Consider the following 21,186-nt stretch of genomic DNA (forward strand, 5'->3'; position numbering starts at 1 on the left):
AGCGACTCTTTCTTGGTTGTTTGGGAACTGCAGGAAGAGTGAGAAGGTGTGGGCAGAGCTGGATTATCTGTGGATGTCATCCTGCTGGCCCAACGATTCCTCCTGTACAGTGGGACCCTGGGAGAAGCTACAATAATAGACCAAATTTGCCTCCTTCTTTCAACTGTCTTTTAAGTATAGGGAGCAATAAGTTACAGCTTAAATTCCTGTTTGGCACCGCATGATAAATAAGTGGGTTTTGGGTTGCAGTTTGCCACCATTGATCTAGATGTATACTGCATATGCTCCTCCTCTGACATCCGGTTATGTTATGTATGCAGACAATGTTATCGCTGTTGTGTGTTGTACCTTTCCCTGTATACATGTTGTTCATGTCGGCCCGCTGGTAACCGTGACTTGTCGGTCCAATAGAGACCACGAACATAAGAGGAAAGTGAGCGGAGGGGTCTTGGAGCGAGCAGTCCAGGATTGGGTAAGAAATCCTTCCTTCCTTCTGTAAAATCCAGTCTCTCATATTTTTCTTCCAGGTAAAGCAGAAGGAAAATGACATAGCGTTAAAATGTTATCAGAAAGTTATCAGATCTTTGGATGCTTTGGGCTGGGAGGAGAAACAGTTTGCACTGGTGAAAGGACTGTTAGCAGGCAATGTCTTTGACTGGGGAGCAAAAGCAGTCTCTGAGTAGGTGTTCAATGTTTTACCACCGTCATTTCTTCTATAGGTGCCCTACGGCGTATTGCAATAAGTGTTTACAATGTGCAGTTAAAGGGGTTGTCCAGGATCTAAAAAAAAAAAAAAAACCCTGTGCCCACAAGGGACTTTTGTCTTAAAAACTTGATTGTGGAATTTACCCGACTGTATCTAGAAGGACATGCTGACATCAGCTCAGTGATTCTAGGTTCTGTCCGGTAAATCCCACAAGAGCGCAGAGCAAGTTTGTCAGGTCGAACGCGTTTATGAGAAGGAAAAGGTATAAAATGGTGAAACCTGTTCAATTCTTGCATCTTCATCGCCACATATCGACTTGCACTGATGTGCTGTACATTGGCTCATAACCACTGAGGTCAGTGATTGTCTCCAGTTGTCACATGTATTATACAGGACAAGTCTGAATGACTAGAGGGGACAACCTCTAAGGAATTAAATGGAAATGTTTTTATATCCCCCCCAGTTCTATATATTTTAATCCTGGACAATCCCTTTAAAGTGGTTGGCCACTAATAACACACATTAACTGTATAAGTGTAAGACCCTGACAGGAAGCTGTGGGTCTCTAGGCAAGATTTCCTGTGCCATCTCATGTCCTGCTGTCTTCCGCAGGATGGAGGGGGCCCGTGCAGCCGTGTATCATCCTCCTTATCCTCTCTCATGTCAGTTTTTAGGTAGGGGTGTTCCATGTCCCCTATCTAATCGCTAATAACCATAATGACTGCATGGACCCCTCCATTCACTGGAACACAGACTAACTTTACTAAGGTCAGTACAATATTGGTGATGTTTTAGTTACTTACCTTTTGTAAAGTTTATTAGTGGCCAACCCCTAAATTATTCCTTCAGATTATTGGAGATTTTCAGGTATCTGTGTGTATCTGGACAACAGGGGTCCTATGACCTGTGGATTTACAGGTTCTGTGTTCATTTTATCTCCTGATTTCCTCTTCCTAACTTACGCAGACCAGTAAACAACACTGCACCCAAAATCTAAACTTTAAAGCGTAACCATAATTTATTATATTATGTGCAGGGCGGTGTGGTGAACATTTTTTTTTTTATGTACTTCATTAACCAATTCTGCTTAGCTTGTAAAAAAAATTAAGCTACTCCCTGCCATTGAGATCATTATTCCAGCCTGTACAGTGCGTCTATGGAGGCTACATGAGCTCAAATGTAATCTCCCTGTGTGAAGCAACTCTGGGCAGTGAGGATTAACACATTTACTTTCAATTTGATGTTTGAAAATGCTTATAGGGTTAACACTCACTGCTCAGAGCTGTGTAAGGAACAGGAGAGGAAGGAGAAGTCTTCACTCTGGCATAGCAATGTAGAAGTAACATTTTAACTAAGGCACATATTGCAGCCTGTCTTTTTACAAACTAAGGAGAATTTTATTAATGAAATATATTAAAAAAATCTTCAAAACACTCCCCCGTCCCCCAATATCAAAATTCATTTGAAATGACGGTTATTCTTTAAAGTTTGACTGGATTCCCATATTCTTGGTCCATTTTACCCTCTTTAAATGCACGGAACTTGATTTTATCATTTGTTGCATTTACCGTTTCTTATCTGGTTTAGCTGAACTGGTCTTGTTACTGACACACACTATGACATTGAACGCATTGGGACACATTTACTTACCCAGTCCAGCGAGTTCCGCGAAAGTGCATTGTCCGTCGATAATGCACTGTGCCACGTTTCGCTAAGATCTTGCGCCCGATATCCTGCATGTGTCGCTTCCCCGCTCAGTTCCGGAGTTCACCTTCTTCTGGTGCATGTACGTGCTTGGGCTTGCGACACAATTTGAAAATTATATCCCTCGCTCAGTCTGACTCAGTCGAATTGTCCGACGACCCGCCCCATGATTTCTGTTGCATGAAAGCCAACGCAGTTGCGCCACAATCCAACGCATGCAACACAAACCCAGTGCAAACCCCTGTTAAATACCTGTCAAAGCAGTACAGTCGGACGAAAGTGCGATCTGCGGCCCTTAATAAATAAGCCCCATTAGGTCCAAAAGGCTCTGGATCACTCTAAACTAGGTCCATTCATTCAGGCCTGTGTCAGATAGGTAATTTATCACTCAAAGCCATGACTCAAGTCAGATTTATTTTATTGGCAATGTAGAATGCCATTGTAAAGGTCTTGGATACAGCAGACCATGTCTCAGCCCCCTGGACCACTGCAAGGGTTATTTGTAGGGGTTTATTAGTTTCTTGGTTTTACTGGAATATATATACAGGCTGTCCCCTACTTAAGAACACCCGATTTGCAGATGACCCCTAGTTAAACGGACCTCTGGATGTTGGTAATTTACTGTACTTTAGCCTTAGGCTTCAATAATCAGCTTTAACAGTTATTAAAGGTGTATGTAATGATGCTTTATTATTAACCCTGGTTCTTATGACAATCCAACATTTTTTAAATCCAGTTGTCACACAGACCAAAAAAATTCTGGCTGGGGCTACAATTATAAAATATACAGTTCCGACTTACATACAAATTCAACTTAAGAACAAATTTATGGAACCGATCATGTACTGCCTGTATATAGTAAAACCGAAGAGGCTAATAGTTCTGATATAATACCGTTTCAGGTTCACTGCTTCCCTGTATCTCGATGGTTCTAGTGTATCGTATGACAGCACAGGTCTGGTACCTCCGAGACGCGTGTTGCTACTTTTTAGCTGTAAATCCACAATTACATTATTTTTATTTTTATCCAGCAGAACAAGTTTTTGCATCTATTCTTCATCTCCAGTACATTTAAAATGGAAATAGAAGTTTACAGTCTTGAAAGTACTTGCGAGTTGCTTTGCTCAAAATATCTAAAAACTTGTCAGAAATGATAACCTCCTTCTTCTGCTTGTGTTTTATTCAGAGTCTTACAGACTGATCCCGAGTTTGGGTTTGAGGAGGCAAAGAAGAAGTTACAAGGTGAGTTTGTAGTTTGGGCAAGGATATGAATAAGGAAAAAGATTGCAGATATTTGTAGAAACCATGACCAGTCACATGTTTCGGATGACATTCAAGTCCTGCAATATAACACCAGGGAGACGGAGAGCAATGCAGAGGCTTTGCTCTCCATGAGATCAGCTGAAGGGTGCTGACACTGTTTGATGGCCCAGTGATGCCACAGGAAATCCTGGTATTAAGGGGAGGGGAGGACATGATGCTCGTATTGTGAAACAAGGCTTATTAACCAAGTTACATTTTTGTTACGGGTAAGCTCATCTTGCGAAACACCCGCAGACCAGATAACTCGTATTCCAAGGTTTCACTTTATTTTCCATTCCTTGTTAACTCTGCTCTGCCATTGGTTCCAAAACTTGCAACAATAATTCTGTGGGTCAATGTATCAAAATCGTCTTACAGTAAAAGACAATCCAGAGAAAGAAGGTCTCATTGTGCATAGTTAGACTAGACAGGGTCAGATTAATCGATGTCTGATACTGGACGAGATCTACTGTAGTGTAACTGTAAGTTGGCTTAATGAAATTTCAGTGCTTTAGCATAATTATTTGCGCACGCACCTTCTAGTTAAGCCATGTGTCTTTGTGGCACTAGTCATAAATGTCTTAAAGGAAATCTACTACAGGATTGTAAACTAAGCGCACTTACATACTGGTGTTTCCCTCTCTGATCAGATCCGCTCTTCTTATACCCTAAGTTTTACAGAAAAAGGCCGGGATCCATAGCTGTTAATTGAGCATGGAGCCTCTCAAGCCTCTCATTTGCATAATTTAAAAGCTTTTATAAAGAATTAGAGCATAAGTAGCTAAAAGAAGAGTGAATCCTGTCAGCATGTAAGTGTGCTTGGTTTGCAATCTTTGATCCTGGTGGCAGATTCTCTTTAGAAAGGGTCCAAGACCAATTTAAATGTGGAGCTGACAGGTTTTTTTGGTGCAAATCCAAAAGATTGTTAAAGCTGCCGCTCTGTATCTCCTGGCTATAGTAGGGCATGCTACATAGTGGTCCCCATAAAGAATACAGGCCCTGCTTTACACTAAGCTGCAGACTTCATGTTGTGTATTATTTTTCTGTACAGAGAGGCCATGGCTGGTGGACAGCTATCATGGTTGGATCGAGAGGTTAAAGGTAGGTGCTCTCCTCTTATCACTGCTGGACTCTTGTCTCACAGATACCACAAAATAACATTAGTTTTCCCCACTTTTAAAGGTCATTTACACCTCCAATATTGAAGTAATTGTAATAATCGTTAAAAATCAAAAGTCCTGAAAAATGCAGTTTTTATGAATGATTAAATATCCATGTTGTGTATTGCAGGGTCCTCCACATAAATGTGCCTTAATATTTGTGGACAACAGCGGCATTGATATCATCCTGGGAGTTTTCCCGTTTGTCCGAGAACTACTCTCCAGGGGTACAGAGGTACAGTACTCTCATCGTCTTCTCTACAGATCTCGACCCTTCCTACAGAAGAATCAGCAACTCTGAATTAGGGCACAGTCACAATTCGCATGTGTGCTGGCCCGGTCCGGGGCGATCACATGTTTGTCAGTGCGCTGGAGAGGAGGGGGGATGAGCGCTCTTCACCTCTCCCCTCTCCATAGGAAAAAGCACCTAGCAAAGAGACGTTCTTAGAGCTTGCTCAATCTTTGGCTATATCTTTTTCTGGCACGGTACTGTGCGGTAAACAAGAGTTGTGTTCACCTCGGATGGATATACGTCCCCCTGTGTGAATGGGGCCTTAACATGTTATGAGCCTAGAGAACTAGTCAAACGTACGTTATCAACTGGTTGTGTTTTACCTGTGTCTTCATTTTTAATGTTCTGCATAGACTCTATTTTTAAAGACCCATTCATGATGCCTTGTTTTTGCAGGTCATCCTGGCATGTAATTCAGGGCCTGCGCTGAATGACGTAACCTTCAATGAATCGGTCATTGTTACAGAACGAATTGCGGATATGGATACAATAATACAGTAGGTTTCTTAATTATTTGCATTTTTTTTTATTTTGTCACTAACTTTTCAATAAACTTTGTTTCATAGGGTTGGCTGGGAATCTGTCTGTCTGTCCAAAGAATAGGCCATAGATGTTTGATCCTGAGATAGTGACAAATTGCCTTCAAACTGATGAGCTTTTCTGCACATGGTTAATGGAAACCTACCATCCGGAAACCATTTAAAGTAGATCCAATGGTAGGTTGATCCTAAGTCCTAAACTATCTTTCCCCAATCCTATAACATTTCTTAACCTGATCCAAACTTCTGCTGAAAATTAGCAAATTTGTTAAAGTTTGGATCAGGCTAGGAAATGTTATAGGATTGGGGAAAGATAGTTTAGGACTTTAGGGTGTTAGGCCTAACAGGTAGATTACTGATGGTAGGTTTCCTTTAATATGGGACCCAAAGCTGGAAGTAGTCCCTTTAGTGGCCAGAAGCTGACCTTGACTTCCGTTAAGTGTAAAGTGAAGTTACTAGATGGGACTTGGCCCAGCTGCTTCCAACTCTGTGCCCATTGTTAACCAAAGGCAAAACATCCAGCATCAAAACTTGACTTTTGGGGGGAAAAAAAAATAAAAATCATGGAGATAATAAGGAATGAGCCAATGACCGACTAAATATGAACAGGGAAGCACAGTCACACTTATCATTTTTGGTTTTGGTTTTAGACTACACCTGATTGAGCATTAAAGGGCTATTCTCATGAAGACAAGTTTTTTTTTTTTATATATACTCAGGATAGCAATATAACACACTCTCTAATTCACGGTTATTAACAAAAAATACAGCATTTCACAGATATAGTTCCAACCTGTCTCTATCAGTCCTGCTGTACACTATTTCAGTTGCCCCTGGACACGACCCTGTAACTTCTGACTTGGGGTTGGGCCGCCATCTTGGATTTTGCAGTGCTTGTTGAGCTTTTCTGCTCTGAGCCTGTAGACTCGCCCCCTGCACGGAGCTCACAGACACATACACTTATCAGTGGTTAGCATTACACCCTTGCAGCGCTGGGGACCTGGGTTCAAGTCCCAGGGTCAACATCTGCAAAGAGTTCTCTCCGTGTTTGCATGGGTTTCCTCCAACACTCCAATACATACTGGTAGGTTGATTAGATTGTGAGCCCCATTGGGGACAGGGACTGATTTGGCAAGCTCTGTGCAGCGTTGCATAATCTGTGTGCGCTATATAAATAAAGGAATTATTATTATTATTGAGGTGAATCCCAGCGTTCACTATAGCACCATGACCAGCCTGTGACAGAAATACACCGCCAGTCACATAGATAGGAACTAAAATGTAGATTCTCTTCCATAGGTCTGCATTGCAGGACGAGAGGCTGATATTGGTACAAACTGGATCAAGTTCTCCTTGCTTAGATCTCAGGTAAGTCTGGATCTACTTGCCATTATATGATTCTTCCCTGTAATTTTCCCTCAAAACGTTTCTTTACTTTAATATGCACCTCTTTTCAAATGAAAATTAAAATATAGGGTCAATACTTCTAAATACGTAGTCAGTAATGGAGGAAGATGGAGGCTATTTTGCCCTTTATTATTGTTTAATCCACATTTTCAACATTCTAGTTAATAGACTCCATTATTCTCCATTTCTGCTTGCCAAGTTGTACAGAAATGTGGTATACAGAGGGGAGAGCTGGCACATATGCTCTGGTGTTCTTGGGGAGAAGTATTAAGTGTAATCCATAAACATTAGCAGAGAAATGGACCCGTGGACCTGTGGTGCTGAGACATACAGTTACAAGTGAAAGGGAAAAATGGTAGGGAAATATATTGATGGAGAAAGTCAATACTGCATACATGGATAGCAGAGGACCTTCCTGCTGTACAGCTCTGGATTGGTTAAGGGCAGAAAATGCTGCAGTAAGAAAAGATATATTATGAAAGAAAAAATATGCTAGATTTAGAGAATTGGGTTGGATGGGGACATTTTTTTTTCAATTTTATGTTCTTTTCATATGTCCCTGAGATATGTTAAAAAAGAAAATTATACCATATATACTCAAGTATAAGCCTAGTTTTTCAGCACAAAAAAAATGTGCTGAAACCCCGAACTCTGCTTAGTTAAAAAAAAAATATATATATATATGAGAAAAAGTTCACAGCGGCACTGCTTAACAAATATGGTTGGGTGCACGCTCAAACGGGCCGGCTAGGTCCCACAGTCCATACAAAATAGAAAAATAGGCGGCACTCCAGTATTGTGGGAAAAATCAAGTGGTTTTTATTCCCAAGTTGCTACGTTTCGGCCTCATCCGAAGCCTTTCTCAAGCAATAATCAAGGTGCATAAGGTTTCCATATATAGGAAGTGGTTCATAACATGGGTGGAGCACAAATATACAAAAAGTGTTATAGTATATAAAAACAGTGATTAAATAACATCCAATACATATAATAGTATATAGAGCAGTGAATATTTGTAGTGTACATAGTCCAAGTATTTACATTCCAAGGTGTACAGGTGAAGTGACTGACATACACTCACATGACGATCCTGTTCATAAAAATAGCGTTCTCCTTTTCCTTCTGCGCACGTGCAGGTGACGCTCACAGGGATTCACCAATCAGCATTAAATAAGCGATAACGCCCATCTAGTGTACCCCACCTACTTTTTCGCATCAATGGTAGCCTAGTCGCGCATGGTATCTTGGCTGTCCGCGTCACTTCCGGTCCGTCATAGGGTCTCACACGTGTGACCTGACGTCACAGACACGTGACATATTTTTGGACATGCGCAGAGTCATACCTGGTGTGCGGACGCCATTTTGCTTATGGGTAGGTAACGGGGTAATATTCCTAACTAAAAGAGGTAAGTCTACCAGGCGAAGACATTGGTGAAGTCCCCGAAAATTCTCCAAGGCTTCTACTCCGTCTATTGACACCTTTGGGACCGCCTCTATGTATATTAATCTAACAGCTGTTATTTGTGAGTCCCCGGTGCTCACCCTTATCGGCAGTATAGGAGAATCTTTATGTAGAAAAAAATATAAATAAAAATTCGGTTCAAGATACTCGATGATTAAAGCATAAGCTACAGAACAGGATCGCTTCAGTGTTCAACAATTTCAGTTGTATTTTTCTTTCTGAAATAAAGTAAAAACATATCAATGATGTGATCATATAATTTTACATCAAAAATTAATGCACAGCCCTTACATAGAGGGTTCGCAGTTACAAATCCAATGGAGAAAAAAGAGGAAAAAAGCAACTCAGTGTCTAACTCCCGACAAGGAAAAGTCCACATTTAAACCTTTCGGTTTCAAAGTGTCTAATTTATAAATCCATTCTAGTTCTCTGCGTTTTAAGATCGCCTGTCTGTCACCTCCCCGTCTCAGTGGTGGTATATGGTCCAATAGACAAAATCTTAATTGTCCCTCAGTATGTTTTGCTTCAAGGAAATGTCTTGAAACAGGTAAGTCCTTCCTTTTGTTACGTATTGTGTATCTGTGGTGATTTATTCTGGTCTTAAAATCCCACGTGGTTTCCCCTACATATAGGAGTTTGCATGGACACATCAAAACATAGATAACAAACCTACTATCACATTTCAAAAAGTGGTTTATCTGATAGGATTTATTCGTGACTGGATGTATGAAATTCTCTCCCTTAATCATTGATGTACAATTAATGCAGGAGAGACAAGGATAGCTGCCTTTACGTAATCTGCCAGTTAATGTGGCTTGTCTCGTTTTTCTCAAGGGTCCAACATCTGCTTTGACTAGGTAGTCCTTGAGGTTTTTAGATCTTTTATAAGATAATAGGGGGGGGTTTCGGAATTCATCAATCTCAGGGTCGCAACTTTCCAGTATATGCCAGTGTTTGCGAACAATCCTGGCCACATCTGGACTTTCATTTGTGTACGTTGAAATAAACGGTATTCTTTTCATATTTCTTGGGGAAGCTGTCTTCTTTTGTATTAAGGATTCCCTATCTAGTTCTTTCACTTTAATTCTATTCTTCATAATAGTAGTCGTAGGGTATCCTCTTTCCTTAAATTTACTAGTCATTTTATCTAATTGGGTGTCTAACTGTTCCTCACAGCTTACTATTCTTTTAACTCTTAATAACTGGCTAAACGGAAGTGAATTAACCATGGGTCTTGGGTGATGACTCTCATATCTTAATAATTGATTTCTATCAGTCGGTTTTGAAAATAAATCTGTCTTCAATGTCCTATTGTCAATCGTGACAGACACGTCCAGGAACTGTATATTCGTTCTCGATTTAACCATCGTGAATTTTACATCTCTGTCAATCGTGTTTAGATATTCAAAGAACGATTGTAGTTCTACATCCGTACCCAACCATAAGAGGAAGATATCGTCTATGTATCTCCACCACCGGGCAACTAGGCCAAAGTGGTGGGACACATAGACGAAATCCTCCTCTAGGAAAGACATATAAATGTTTGCATATGTTGGGGCCATATTGGCCCCCATCGCTGTTCCGCGGTTTTGTACATAGAATTCATCTCCGAATAGAAAATAATTGTTATGTAATACCAAAGATAACAAGGCATAACATTTCTCCGAATATTCAGAAGTTTCCAGTTTCTTGGTCACAGCCCTGATCCCCTGCTCATGGGAGATCGAGGTATATAATGAAGTGACGTCAAATGAAACGAGTGTGACTCTCCCCCAATCAATATCTCCTATATTATTTAGTTTAGACAAAAAATCTGACGTATCCCGTATATATGATGCAGTATTTACAGCAAATTGTCTTAAGATTTTATCCAGAAAAATGGCTACATTAGATAATAAAGATTCAGTACTAGCCACAATAGGTCTCCCAGGAGGATTCACTAGATTCTTATGAATCTTGGGAAGACAATAAATTACTGGAGTAACTGGATTTTTAATTTTTAGAAAATTGTATAGATCTTCATCAATTAATTTCTCCTCCCTGGCCTTATCAATGATAGTCAAGAATTTCCTCGTAATCTCAAATTTTGGATCATGGTTTAACTTAACATATACCTCGGTGTCATCAAGTTGTCCTCTAATTTCATTTAAATAGGCACTTGTGTCCATGACGACGACCGCACCCCCTTTATCCGCGGGTTTTATTGTGAGGTCGCCGTCATGGACCAGCTCCCATAATGCTGAAAAGTCTTCAGAATGTAAATTCGGATGTCTATATAATTGGCCAGATCTCTCTTTCAAATGTCTAATATCGCGTTGTACAGCATTAATGTAGGCTTCAACCCCCGGACTGGATGTAGGTGGTGAAAAATGACTTTTATTATATAGATCAAATTGCTTTAAAGTAAGTTCAGTGTCCGTTACCGGTCTAGGACCATCAACATGATTGTTAAACCAATTTCTTAACTTCAAAGATCTAAAAAAATTATTCAATTCAATCTCCAACTGAAACCAGTCAACGTGACTATTCGGACAGAAAGACAACCCTTTGTTTAATACATTTAACTGTGAGGTAGTTAAAACTTTTGAAGAAATATTTACCGTTAAGTCTTTTTCTTTAGGACTACTGCCCTCACTGGTGTTTGTCTCGGCTTCGTTTGTTTCGTGATATCTGTATCTTCGGTGATTTTTCCCACAATACTGGAGTGCCGCCTATTTTTCTATTTTGTGTGTAATATATATATATATATATATACATACTTGTGTGAAAAATGTGCTGAAAACTTTTTCCCCTCGGCTTATACACGAGTCACGCGTCACTTAAAAAATAATAAACTTATATACTCCGGTGGCCCCGATGTGCAGCGCTGCTCCCCCCGATGTCCGCGCGGGTCCTCTTCTGGCTTCCGTGCCCGTCTTCTGTACATCGTGCTGGGCGCCTGGGGAGAGAGCAATGGCGGCGCCCAGCAAGACGTACAGAAGACAGAAGAGGACCCTCGCGGGAGCAACGCTTCATATCGGGGCCACAGGAGGGTGAGTATATAAGTTTGTTTATTTTTTTTATTTTTTTTAATGCTGGGCAGTGCTGTATACTACTGGGGGCAGGCTGGGCAGTGCTGTATACTACTGGGGGCAGGCTGGGCAGTGCTGTATACTACTGGGGGCAGGCTGGGCAGTGCTGTATACTACTGGGGGCAGGCTAGGCAGTGCTGTATACTACTGGCGGCAGGCTGGCTATATACTGGGGGGGGGGGGTGTGACCAATGCATGTTTTTGTGGTAAAATTAGGGGCCTCAGCTTATACTTGGGTCGGCTTATACTCGAGTAAATACGGTAAATAAATCTGTTTAATTGCTATGTTTCCATGCATTAATGTAAATATTGTGTGGCTTTATAAATAGGCTGCATTGTTAGGTGGGGGCTGATATTATTATATAAAATGTGGTGGAAAATGCGTTGCCTTGTTTTTATGGTGATAGCCTAGTAAAATTCAAAAAAGTATGGCTTATTTACTCTATAAACATTAAATCCATTATAAACTGGCACAGATTTGGGAAGAATCAAATAAATTACTTTTTCTTTCATTTAAAAAAAAAAAAAAAATCTAAGTTGAAAATGAACTTTTAAATGTAAAATTTTCACTAGAAAAACCCCAAACCTGATTTTCACTGTTGACATTAAAGGGATTGACCACTTTTAGCAAATAATTGATTTTTCTTGTGTAATGAAATGTTACACAATTTTCCCGTATACTCTGTATCAGTTTCTCATAGTTTTTAGATCTCTGCTTGCAGCCATTTTATAGGAAGCTTCACATGACCAGGGACCGGTTAAACAATGTCACACAGGTGCACAGCTCATTATATGCCTGGTCATGTGATGTCGCACAGGTGCATGGCTCGTCATATCCCTGGTCATGTGATGTCACACAGGTGCACGGTTCGTCATAACCCTGGTCATGTGATGTCACATAGGTGCATGGCTCGTTATATCACAGAGCGTAATCCGAGCTGTGTTATAAGGAGACATGACCCTGTGAGACATCACATGACCAGGGATTGGTGTTTATCCAAAGGAAGTAAACTATGAAGCTTCCTATAGAATAACAGCAAATAGATATCTGCCAGAAGAGGACAATCTGCTTTCAGCCTAATAGTGATGCTGTAGATCTCATCTTCAACAACTGGACTGCATATTATTGGGACAACAGTTTGTATATGGGTTAATAATGAACTATTAAACCCCTCTCTCCACAGTCGCTTGGACAAAGGCCTGGCCTTGCTGGTGAAGGAAAGGAACACTGACCTGGTGATCATAGAGGGCATGGGCCGAGCCATCCACACAAACTACTATGCAGTCCTGCAGTGCGAAAGCCTGAAACTGGCCGTCATCAAGAACTCCTGGCTGGCCGAGAGACTGGGGGGCAAAATATTCAGCGTGGTTTTCAAATACGAAATGCCCCCCAAATAATGCAGTGGACTCGTTCACCTCAACCCATTCCTCAGCACTAGTTTTATTCGACTGTAAAGAATGTATTTTTATTACACGGATTGGGGGGGATACATTGCTGTATTTATATTGTGCTTTTGTGCTGAGATAAAAGGGACAAGATGCGTCCATATAAATATATAAATAAATTTAAATTATATTTGACCCTCCCATGCGATGTCTATGGTAGTTTTATGTAATATCATACAAAAATAACATAAAACCCCTGGCCCATGAAATTGCGGCTCGACCTGTGATTGTACTTGGTGTAAGGATCAGTTTTCTATCGCAAAATTTACTACACAACATTTGATATTGTAAGAACTTCTGCTAGGCTCTTCAAAAAAAAAAGAGGAGACCTCGAGCGGGCAAATTTGTATCCTTCAGGCTTTTAAGCATTCTACTATCTGGACATGACTAGGAAAGGCTGAGGCCCATAGCAAAACGTTGCCATGGGGGCCCACTCAAAGGGTATTTCTCCCCCCTAAACTTTTAAGTTGCCTTCAAATTTGTTTGGTTTGGTATTTGCATGTGTTGGATCCCATACACTACACTTCCATTGTATTACACCGTGGATTTATACACGCATTGTGGGAAAAAATTCAAAATATGATCCAATTTAAAGGGAACCTGTCATCAGAAAGGTAATTATTTTTACATAATAGATTCCTATAACCTCTGCCATGTTGATTTAAAAAATGCCTTTGTCCTGCATCTGAATAATTGAGTCCCCCGTGGGGAGGGGGCTCTTATTTGAACTGCCCCTTTCTCCCGGGACTTGCCACACACTGCTGGCAGGGAGCAGGTAATGTTAAAGAAAAAAAAAATGAAGACCCTAGAATTATTCAGATGTATGACAAAGGCATTTTTTAAATCGATATGCCAGGGGCTATTGGAACGTGCCATGGCGGCTTAGCATCTCAGTAGTAGCAATGTCACTGTGAAGTGGTAAATGGACTAAACATGTTTGCCAAGTTCCCATTTATGAATGTAGCCTAGAGGCAATAGACTTTTTTTTTACCTAATCAAGATGTATATACATGTATTACATAGCCTAATTTTAAATTTTGAACTGGAAATAAACGCCTTTTAGCAACTAGTCATGCCTATGATTGGCCAGGTGTTCCCCTCAATCATAGCCATGGATAGTCATCGGGTTTACTCATCTCTTTGCTCGGGAGAAAAGATCAGGCAGGTTGGAATCCTACACGTCTGATCCTTGTTATCCAAACATCCATCAACATACAGTGACGTGCCACCTATTGACTGTTGTTTGTACAAATTCATCTTATCTATCATTGGGGTCAGGGAGTGACCTTCTCAATATTGACTCTTTTATAGGAAAGTTTAGGAACAGGTGCAGTCTGGACTCCTGTTTACGTGGATCCAACTTTTGCTATATATTGTACACAGTAGGACATGTATATACTATTGTAGTGATAAAAGACAGACCAGGTAGGCGTTTAACTTTTCACGTTTATTAAAGGAGTTTCTGTAGCATGTCCACCGATAAATGTTAGAATCCATCAACTTTCTGTGTACACTCTCATTGAACACTTCAGATATATTTCATGGCCTCTTGACCAAAAAACCTACATATCACAATCACAGCCAGTGGTTCAGTTCACAAACTAACATATTGTGACACTATACAACATAGCATTTCTGTAGAGATAATAATCGTGTAGTGTTAGTAGCTGCCTTGTATATTATATGTCATCCCACCCCCAAATCAGACCCCCTAAAGGACTACTGCATGTAAAAGAAACCAGTTGCTATAAAGGGGGTTATATGGGACGGCTTGTAGTGCTGCAGACGGGACAAAGTTATGTGTAGTTCCAGGCACAACCACTACAGAATAGATGGCACTGTGCCTGGTGATAAAGAAGCCCATTTTGGGGTCCTGAAAGACTGACTCACCACTGATCTATACTATGGGAAAGCCAGTAATGTTAAAGTCTAGGAAACCTCCTATGAGAGTTACACTTAAAGAAAGTTTCCAATGCCATTACTGCCACAGTCCTTTCTCATTGTGATGCCTTATTTTTGGTGTATGTGTTTGTTCGAGGGTTGTACTTACTACAGCTTTTGACTGAAGCAGTAGGTTTATTTCTGTACATGACAGGTTAACATTTTATAAGTTAAGAATTTTGCATACAAGCTCATGAGCTCACGCTTCACAAAACAAAGTACAACATTTGAAGGTAAGGTATTGTGGAGTAGTCAATTCCCAACTGCATTAATTATATACGATATTACACGTAAAGGATCCAGATGTATCACACATGTACTAGCCCTAAGACTCCGCCCCCATAATCCAGAAGGGGGCACCGCCCGAGGTGATTTCTCAAGTCGCCTCATGGGTCGTGCGCCCATGCACTTCTAGTCTATTTTTTTTCCAAGTTTTATGATATTGAAAACCTGGCCAGCAGCTACATGTAGACTTCACCTGGACACTGCCTGACTCCCTACCTAGATGGATTTTCGAGTTTCTGACCCTGGGTGACTATTAATCCCTTTAATCTTTAAGTAGCCTATACACACAAATTTACATCAACGCGCCAACTTGTGTGTATAGGGGCCTCACAAATTAAAATCCAATAGCCCCATCCTACTCTACCTTACATCTTCCATTAGGGAAGGTAACATAACTGAAAGACGTCAGCAAGAGGTTGGTCCAATTCGGAATGTGCATATGCCGGAGCATGCAGGGCCTTATCCCAGAGATGCACAGACTTGATCAAGCATGCATGTTTATTTTAAAGAGAAGTAGGGAATGACAGCATTTTATATCCTACAGGGTGTATAACCTGAAAGGACCAACACCTCAGTCTTCCAAAATCTGCAAAATAGGCTTTGGTGACATATATGTAATAAGTATATAAATTTGCTTCATAGTTTAGGATTTACACTGAAAAATGACCCTACTCCTGGCATTGTTAATGTTAATGTTGGGAACTTTGGCTATTTCCATAATGTCTGTTTCAACAAAATTATAGCATTTAAGACCAAGTTGACAACTGCCATGCAAAATAATACTCTATTTATAACTTGTATACGTGTTTGATTATGTTAAAGAGGTCATGCAAATATTGTTTTTTTTTTTATCCATTTTTTTGTTAGGCAAAAATGTTCCTTCAGCTGAAATGAGAATTGGATCTCAGATTTTTCTACATCCTCCACATGGATCTGTGAAAAACACAGGCATGGGGCCATTGAAGTGAATGTGTCAGTGTGCCATCGCGTAAATTGGGCAGCCCTACTACCCCCCTCATTTCAGCACCTGAATACCAATTGGAGGGCCAACTTGGCCTGCTCACCCTTCCTCCTCCCCAAATATGATACAACACAGCCGTGCAGCTTTTGGAAAAACTGGCAAGCTTTGTAGGTGGAGGCCCTCAACATGGCAGAGGATCTTGGGTAACTGGATTAACTTAAATTAGCTCAAAGTTTTGACCAGTACATTGCGGTACGTTGGCGAATGAGGGTCAGTAGGGGAAGTACATTCAGGGCATAGTTATCATTACCAGTGAGAAGGTAGGTGATGCCACCAGTTGGAACTACGGTGACAGTAGGGAAAATACTCGACTAGGACCAAAGTCCAGAATGGAGACCAAAGACATTAATGACCTACAATACTGCACTCAGCAATGTATACAAGTCCTTGAAATTAAGGGTGCTATCAGCTTAAAAAAATTCTGCCGCACAGGCAGAAACAAAATGTGGGTGCTGATGGTATTAGGTCCCCGAAGCCCTTTTCTCATGGCACATCTGAACAATAACTTTTCTAAAACATTTGCTGTTGGAAACCCCTAATACACATGAAATGATCAGCCGACGTTGATGTATGTATGGCCCCTTTAAGATACATATCTTTAGATATATATTTAGTTATTTTTCATCCGTACTTATGGTCTCCTGCCTGATGTTAGTTGACAACATTTGGTTATAGGTCATTGCAGGACCTATAGGTGACTATTAGACATCTATTACCCACAGTAACTTAAGATGAGGTTTTCGGTTGTTTTTATATAATGTTGTACATGGATATTACAATATAGATCTTGTGTGGATGAGTCCTTGTGTAACCACGTCAGATGGCTAAGCTGTAGTTGTGAATTGAGCAGCTAGATCATAGAACCATAGTTTGTGTTTTTGATGTCCAAGCCTCATCTACAGACTATGTACTAGTTATAGGCCCCAAAAGTTATTTACATATTTATGTATTAAAGCGTCTATGGTTATTACCTGTAATGTAAATGTAAAGGAATATACATTAAAAATAAAACAGACTTTCAGCGTTCACCATTATCATGACTGGTCAATGCACTAGTACAGAAAGGCACCACTACAGCAAGCAGAGTATTAACTGCAAATTTACAAGTCTCCATTGATTTTTCTCATCTCCCAACCAGCGGTGATCTTATGGTTGCACCTTTTCTAGACTCTCCTGATTTTCTGTCTTTCCAAATCGCTGTCCGATTTCTTCAGAGAACGCAGAGCAGCAGGATTTCTGCAAAGACAAATGCAATTGATGAAGATGAACCTGACCATAAATGTTCATGAAGTGCATTGAGATACTTTAAGTTGAGGTTCCTGCACCCAATGCAAAATCTACAATATGTACCTTGGATTTTTCTTATTAAACCACCATCTCCAACCTTAAGTGCTTTTAACGTTTTTCTTACCTTTCAAATAGTTTGAATAACTCGGTAATCCGGTGTGTGTGCAGAAAAACTAACTAGGTAACTCTGGATGGAGACTTAGCTGCTGTGACTCCCAAAGAACTTCTATGGAATCAGACTTATTGGTGGATTCTTAGCAGAGATTACAGAGTATGGCCACTGTAGTAATATATGATGCAAGGAGTCCATCCCATGGAACAGTAAGTAGCATTGAGTCCTGTGCTTGGTCTGTCAAATTTGCCCAACGCACACAGACCATGATTTACAGACCGACTACAGACGTGTGTCTCTGACCTATCGATCAGACTCTGAATGAAGAAAAATTTTAAGAGCGAAATTAACTAGAACGTCTTTGCAATTGCAGACAGGCCACATGATGACAAGACCATGGATATGATCTGCCTATTGAATGGATATGGATCCAGAGGTTAATGGGCCACGTATATTAAACTAGCTGCACCAGTTTTGTGTAGAACTTTGCACTGAAAGAACCTGCAAAATGCTTGCACTATGTCCGCTGTAACACAAAATTCTACACCAATTTGGACCTTACATCACATTTATTAATTTGACTCAAAAGAAATGTGACACACGCTTGTTAAACAGAGTGCACCAAAAAAACTTGTGCACTCAGTTTAAGCACAACTGGTGCATGCAGGGTGCGCCAGTATTCAATAACCTGGCGCACTCTGGACATTAGTGAGACAAACAGCACAAAGTGTAGTTTTCATCACTATTCGTAAATCTGGCCCAATGTGTGAATTAGCTCGTTAGCCGTTTTTTATGGATTGTATTTTGCTGTACCGGTGGCCAAGGACTTCTGTGCTTAAAGTTGGGGGAAGAGCTCTACATATTCATTGCCTGCACAGGGTGAGCTCATCATTTTACTTTTTTGTGAGTTTATGAAGATAAAAGAACCCAAAGTATGAGCTATTTTACATTTAAAAAGGCAGTATTTAAAGGGAATCTGTCATCAGTTTTGACCACAGTAAGCTGCAGACAGTGCTAGGTATAGCCCCTGAAGGTCTGTGTAGCAGCAGGACTGTGAGAAGTGAACACCTCCTTCAAGTGCTCTGGGCAAGTCTTTCAGCCTGAAGAGATTTCTGTTCTTTGCAATGAACTGTTCCACAGCTCCAATCCTCTGCTTAGTGACTGCTGTATGTATCTAACCAAAACTCCTACTGCAACACCTACACATAACGTAGGGGAGGAGCTGTGGAGCAGCACAGTGCAGAAAGCTCTTCAGGCTGATATAATCCAGGTCTGCAGCTCTTACAAGAGCTCTGGGTGGGTTTAACTTCACTTTTCACGAACAACTATTCAGGGCTTTGGTTACACAGTTATGGTTATTCAGCTCTCCAGGGCTGCTACCCAACACTATCTGCAGCTGTGTATGGTCAGAACTGCTAACAGATTCCCTTGAAACATTTAGTATTTTGTAACCTGGTATACTCGTATCTCCCTATAAGGCAGTAGATTATTTTGATCCCCTACGGCACCACACAAGCAATGCTTACCTGCTGTTGAACCGCCTTGCTCTTTGATTTACACACTAACTCAATGAATGAGACGATAAGTCCCAGAGCCAGACCAATGCCCAGGATGAGAAAGATACCACCGAGGGTGTGTGGTTGTACGGGCACCCAGCCGGCCTGTGTTTGTGCTGATGTACATGTGTTTTCCCACCACTTCTGATGCAGATACTCCAGATTGCCAGTTTCAAATTGTTCCAGAATAGCGATGGTTAGCGGTCTGATGAGTGGCGAGTCTGTAAACAAAAACAAAGTAGGGGGTAAACATGGATACCTTATTTTATTCCACCAATCCAATTTTTGGCTCCTACAGCATCCAAATGGCAGGGGCCAATGTACACTTCATATTTAGGCAGTCCCCTACTTAAGAACACCCGACTAAGGCTGGATTCACATGACCGCAAGGGGGACGTATATACGGCCGACATACGTCCCCCATAGACGGCAATGGGCGTCTATGGGGGCGTCTCCCTACGGGAGCCGTACCGCCCCGTACCCCGTGAAAAAATAGGACATGTCCTATTTTTTCAGGGCATACGGCGCCGTGTGCCATGTATCCCTATGGAGAGGGGCGGGGGTGAGCAGCGCTCTTCCCCTCCTCTCCACGCGCGCTGCCGTGTGAATCCAGCCTTACAGATAACCCCTAGTTACAAAGGACCTCTGGATTTTGGTAATTAACTGTACTTTAGCCCTAGGCTACAATAAACAGCTATAACAGTTATCACAGGTGTCTGCAATTAAGCTTTATTGTTAATCCTGTTTCTTATGACAACCCAACATTTTAAAATCCAATTGTCACAGGGACAAAAAAAAATTCTGGCTGGGGTTACAATTATACAATATACAGTTCTGACTTACATACAAATTCAACTTAAGAACAAATCTACAGACCCTATCTTGTACGTAACCCGGGGACTGTCTGTATAAGAAACAGTTTTCTAGAGAAAGTTATAGTACATCTGTAAGCTCAATGTTTCCTTACTATATCCGGTTTTTAAATGTAATGCATTTTTCTATGTTTTCAGTATGAAAAATTCACCCCTAATATTATTTTTTGAATGAAATGATGGCAAAAATTTGTAAAACAAGCTAAATAGAATACCTAAAGACGCCGCAATGCCGTAACCTCTGCCCCCAATAATTTCTGGGACACGAACAAGGTCGCAGTGTTTGGCCGCCACAAAGTCTTGGCTGATAGACTCTCCCAGGAAGGCATAGTTTGAGTCTCTGACTCTTTGGACTCCTTCAGAAAAGGACTTGACAAGTACCCGATCCTTTCTTTTATCCATGTACTCGTAAATCATGCGGAATGTTGGGTTCTTGGAATACTGTATGAAGGGCACAAGTGGAGGTCAGTGAATTTTCTGTGACTACATTGTGTAAATCTATAAACAGACTGTGGGTAAAAGTTGTCATTATGCTTGTTGGCACGGGCACACAAAGATATCATACAGTCCCATAGCAAAAAAAATGTATGCCTGCAGCCATGGTCTCCCTTCCTTTATTAACATGGTGCACACTCTGAGAAACATATTTTTCAATGTATTTACATCAGAAAACTGTTTATAACACAATGATAAATCTCCTGATAGACATCACTGAATGATAAAACTGGTTGTACTGCCACCACTAGGGGGAGCTCTGTCCATAGGACCACAAACTACCATTGATCTCAATAGAAGAACTAAAGAGATTATTTAACTTATTTAGTGGCGACTGTATGTAAATGTAATGTATGGAAGCAGATACCGAGCCCCCTCCACTTAATTGCCTATAGCAGGTGGTTTAGGGTAAGCATGGCTCTCTACATTTCAATTAAAGTCTGTTGGGAAAATGATTTAATGATAACATTAAAGGGGTATAAAGAATTTAATAAACATTAAATAAAATGTAAAGTTACAACAATCTTA

At 40.7% G+C, this 21,186-nt stretch overlaps 2 protein-coding genes across 2 annotated transcripts in view; one reads left to right on the top strand and one right to left on the bottom strand.

Moving 5' to 3' along the window:
* PANK4 (pantothenate kinase 4 (inactive)) overlaps positions 1 to 13,229 on the top strand; it is a 42,621-nt gene extending 29,392 nt beyond the window's left edge. Inside the window, exons 13-19 of the mRNA XM_072155943.1 lie at positions 528 to 679; positions 3,597 to 3,652; positions 4,764 to 4,813; positions 5,003 to 5,107; positions 5,561 to 5,661; positions 7,003 to 7,071; positions 12,828 to 13,229. Of these exons, the coding sequence (XP_072012044.1) occupies positions 528 to 679; positions 3,597 to 3,652; positions 4,764 to 4,813; positions 5,003 to 5,107; positions 5,561 to 5,661; positions 7,003 to 7,071; positions 12,828 to 13,041 (747 nt within the window). The 3' untranslated portion in view covers positions 13,042 to 13,229. The remainder of the gene's footprint in view (positions 1 to 527; positions 680 to 3,596; positions 3,653 to 4,763; positions 4,814 to 5,002; positions 5,108 to 5,560; positions 5,662 to 7,002; positions 7,072 to 12,827) is intronic.
* Positions 13,230 to 14,517: 1,288 nt separating this feature from the next.
* LOC140135018 (probable glutamate receptor) overlaps positions 14,518 to 21,186 on the bottom strand; it is a 29,356-nt gene continuing 22,687 nt past the window's right edge. The window contains exons 9-11 of the mRNA XM_072155944.1: positions 20,379 to 20,604; positions 19,262 to 19,512; positions 14,518 to 17,572 (exon numbers count right to left, since the gene is read on the bottom strand). Coding sequence (XP_072012045.1) covers positions 17,483 to 17,572; positions 19,262 to 19,512; positions 20,379 to 20,604 — 567 coding nt within the window. The 3' untranslated portion in view covers positions 14,518 to 17,482. The remainder of the gene's footprint in view (positions 17,573 to 19,261; positions 19,513 to 20,378; positions 20,605 to 21,186) is intronic.

This window comes from Engystomops pustulosus, chromosome 6, assembly GCF_040894005.1.
Source record: "Engystomops pustulosus chromosome 6, aEngPut4.maternal, whole genome shotgun sequence".
NCBI lineage: Eukaryota > Metazoa > Chordata > Amphibia > Anura > Leptodactylidae > Engystomops > Engystomops pustulosus.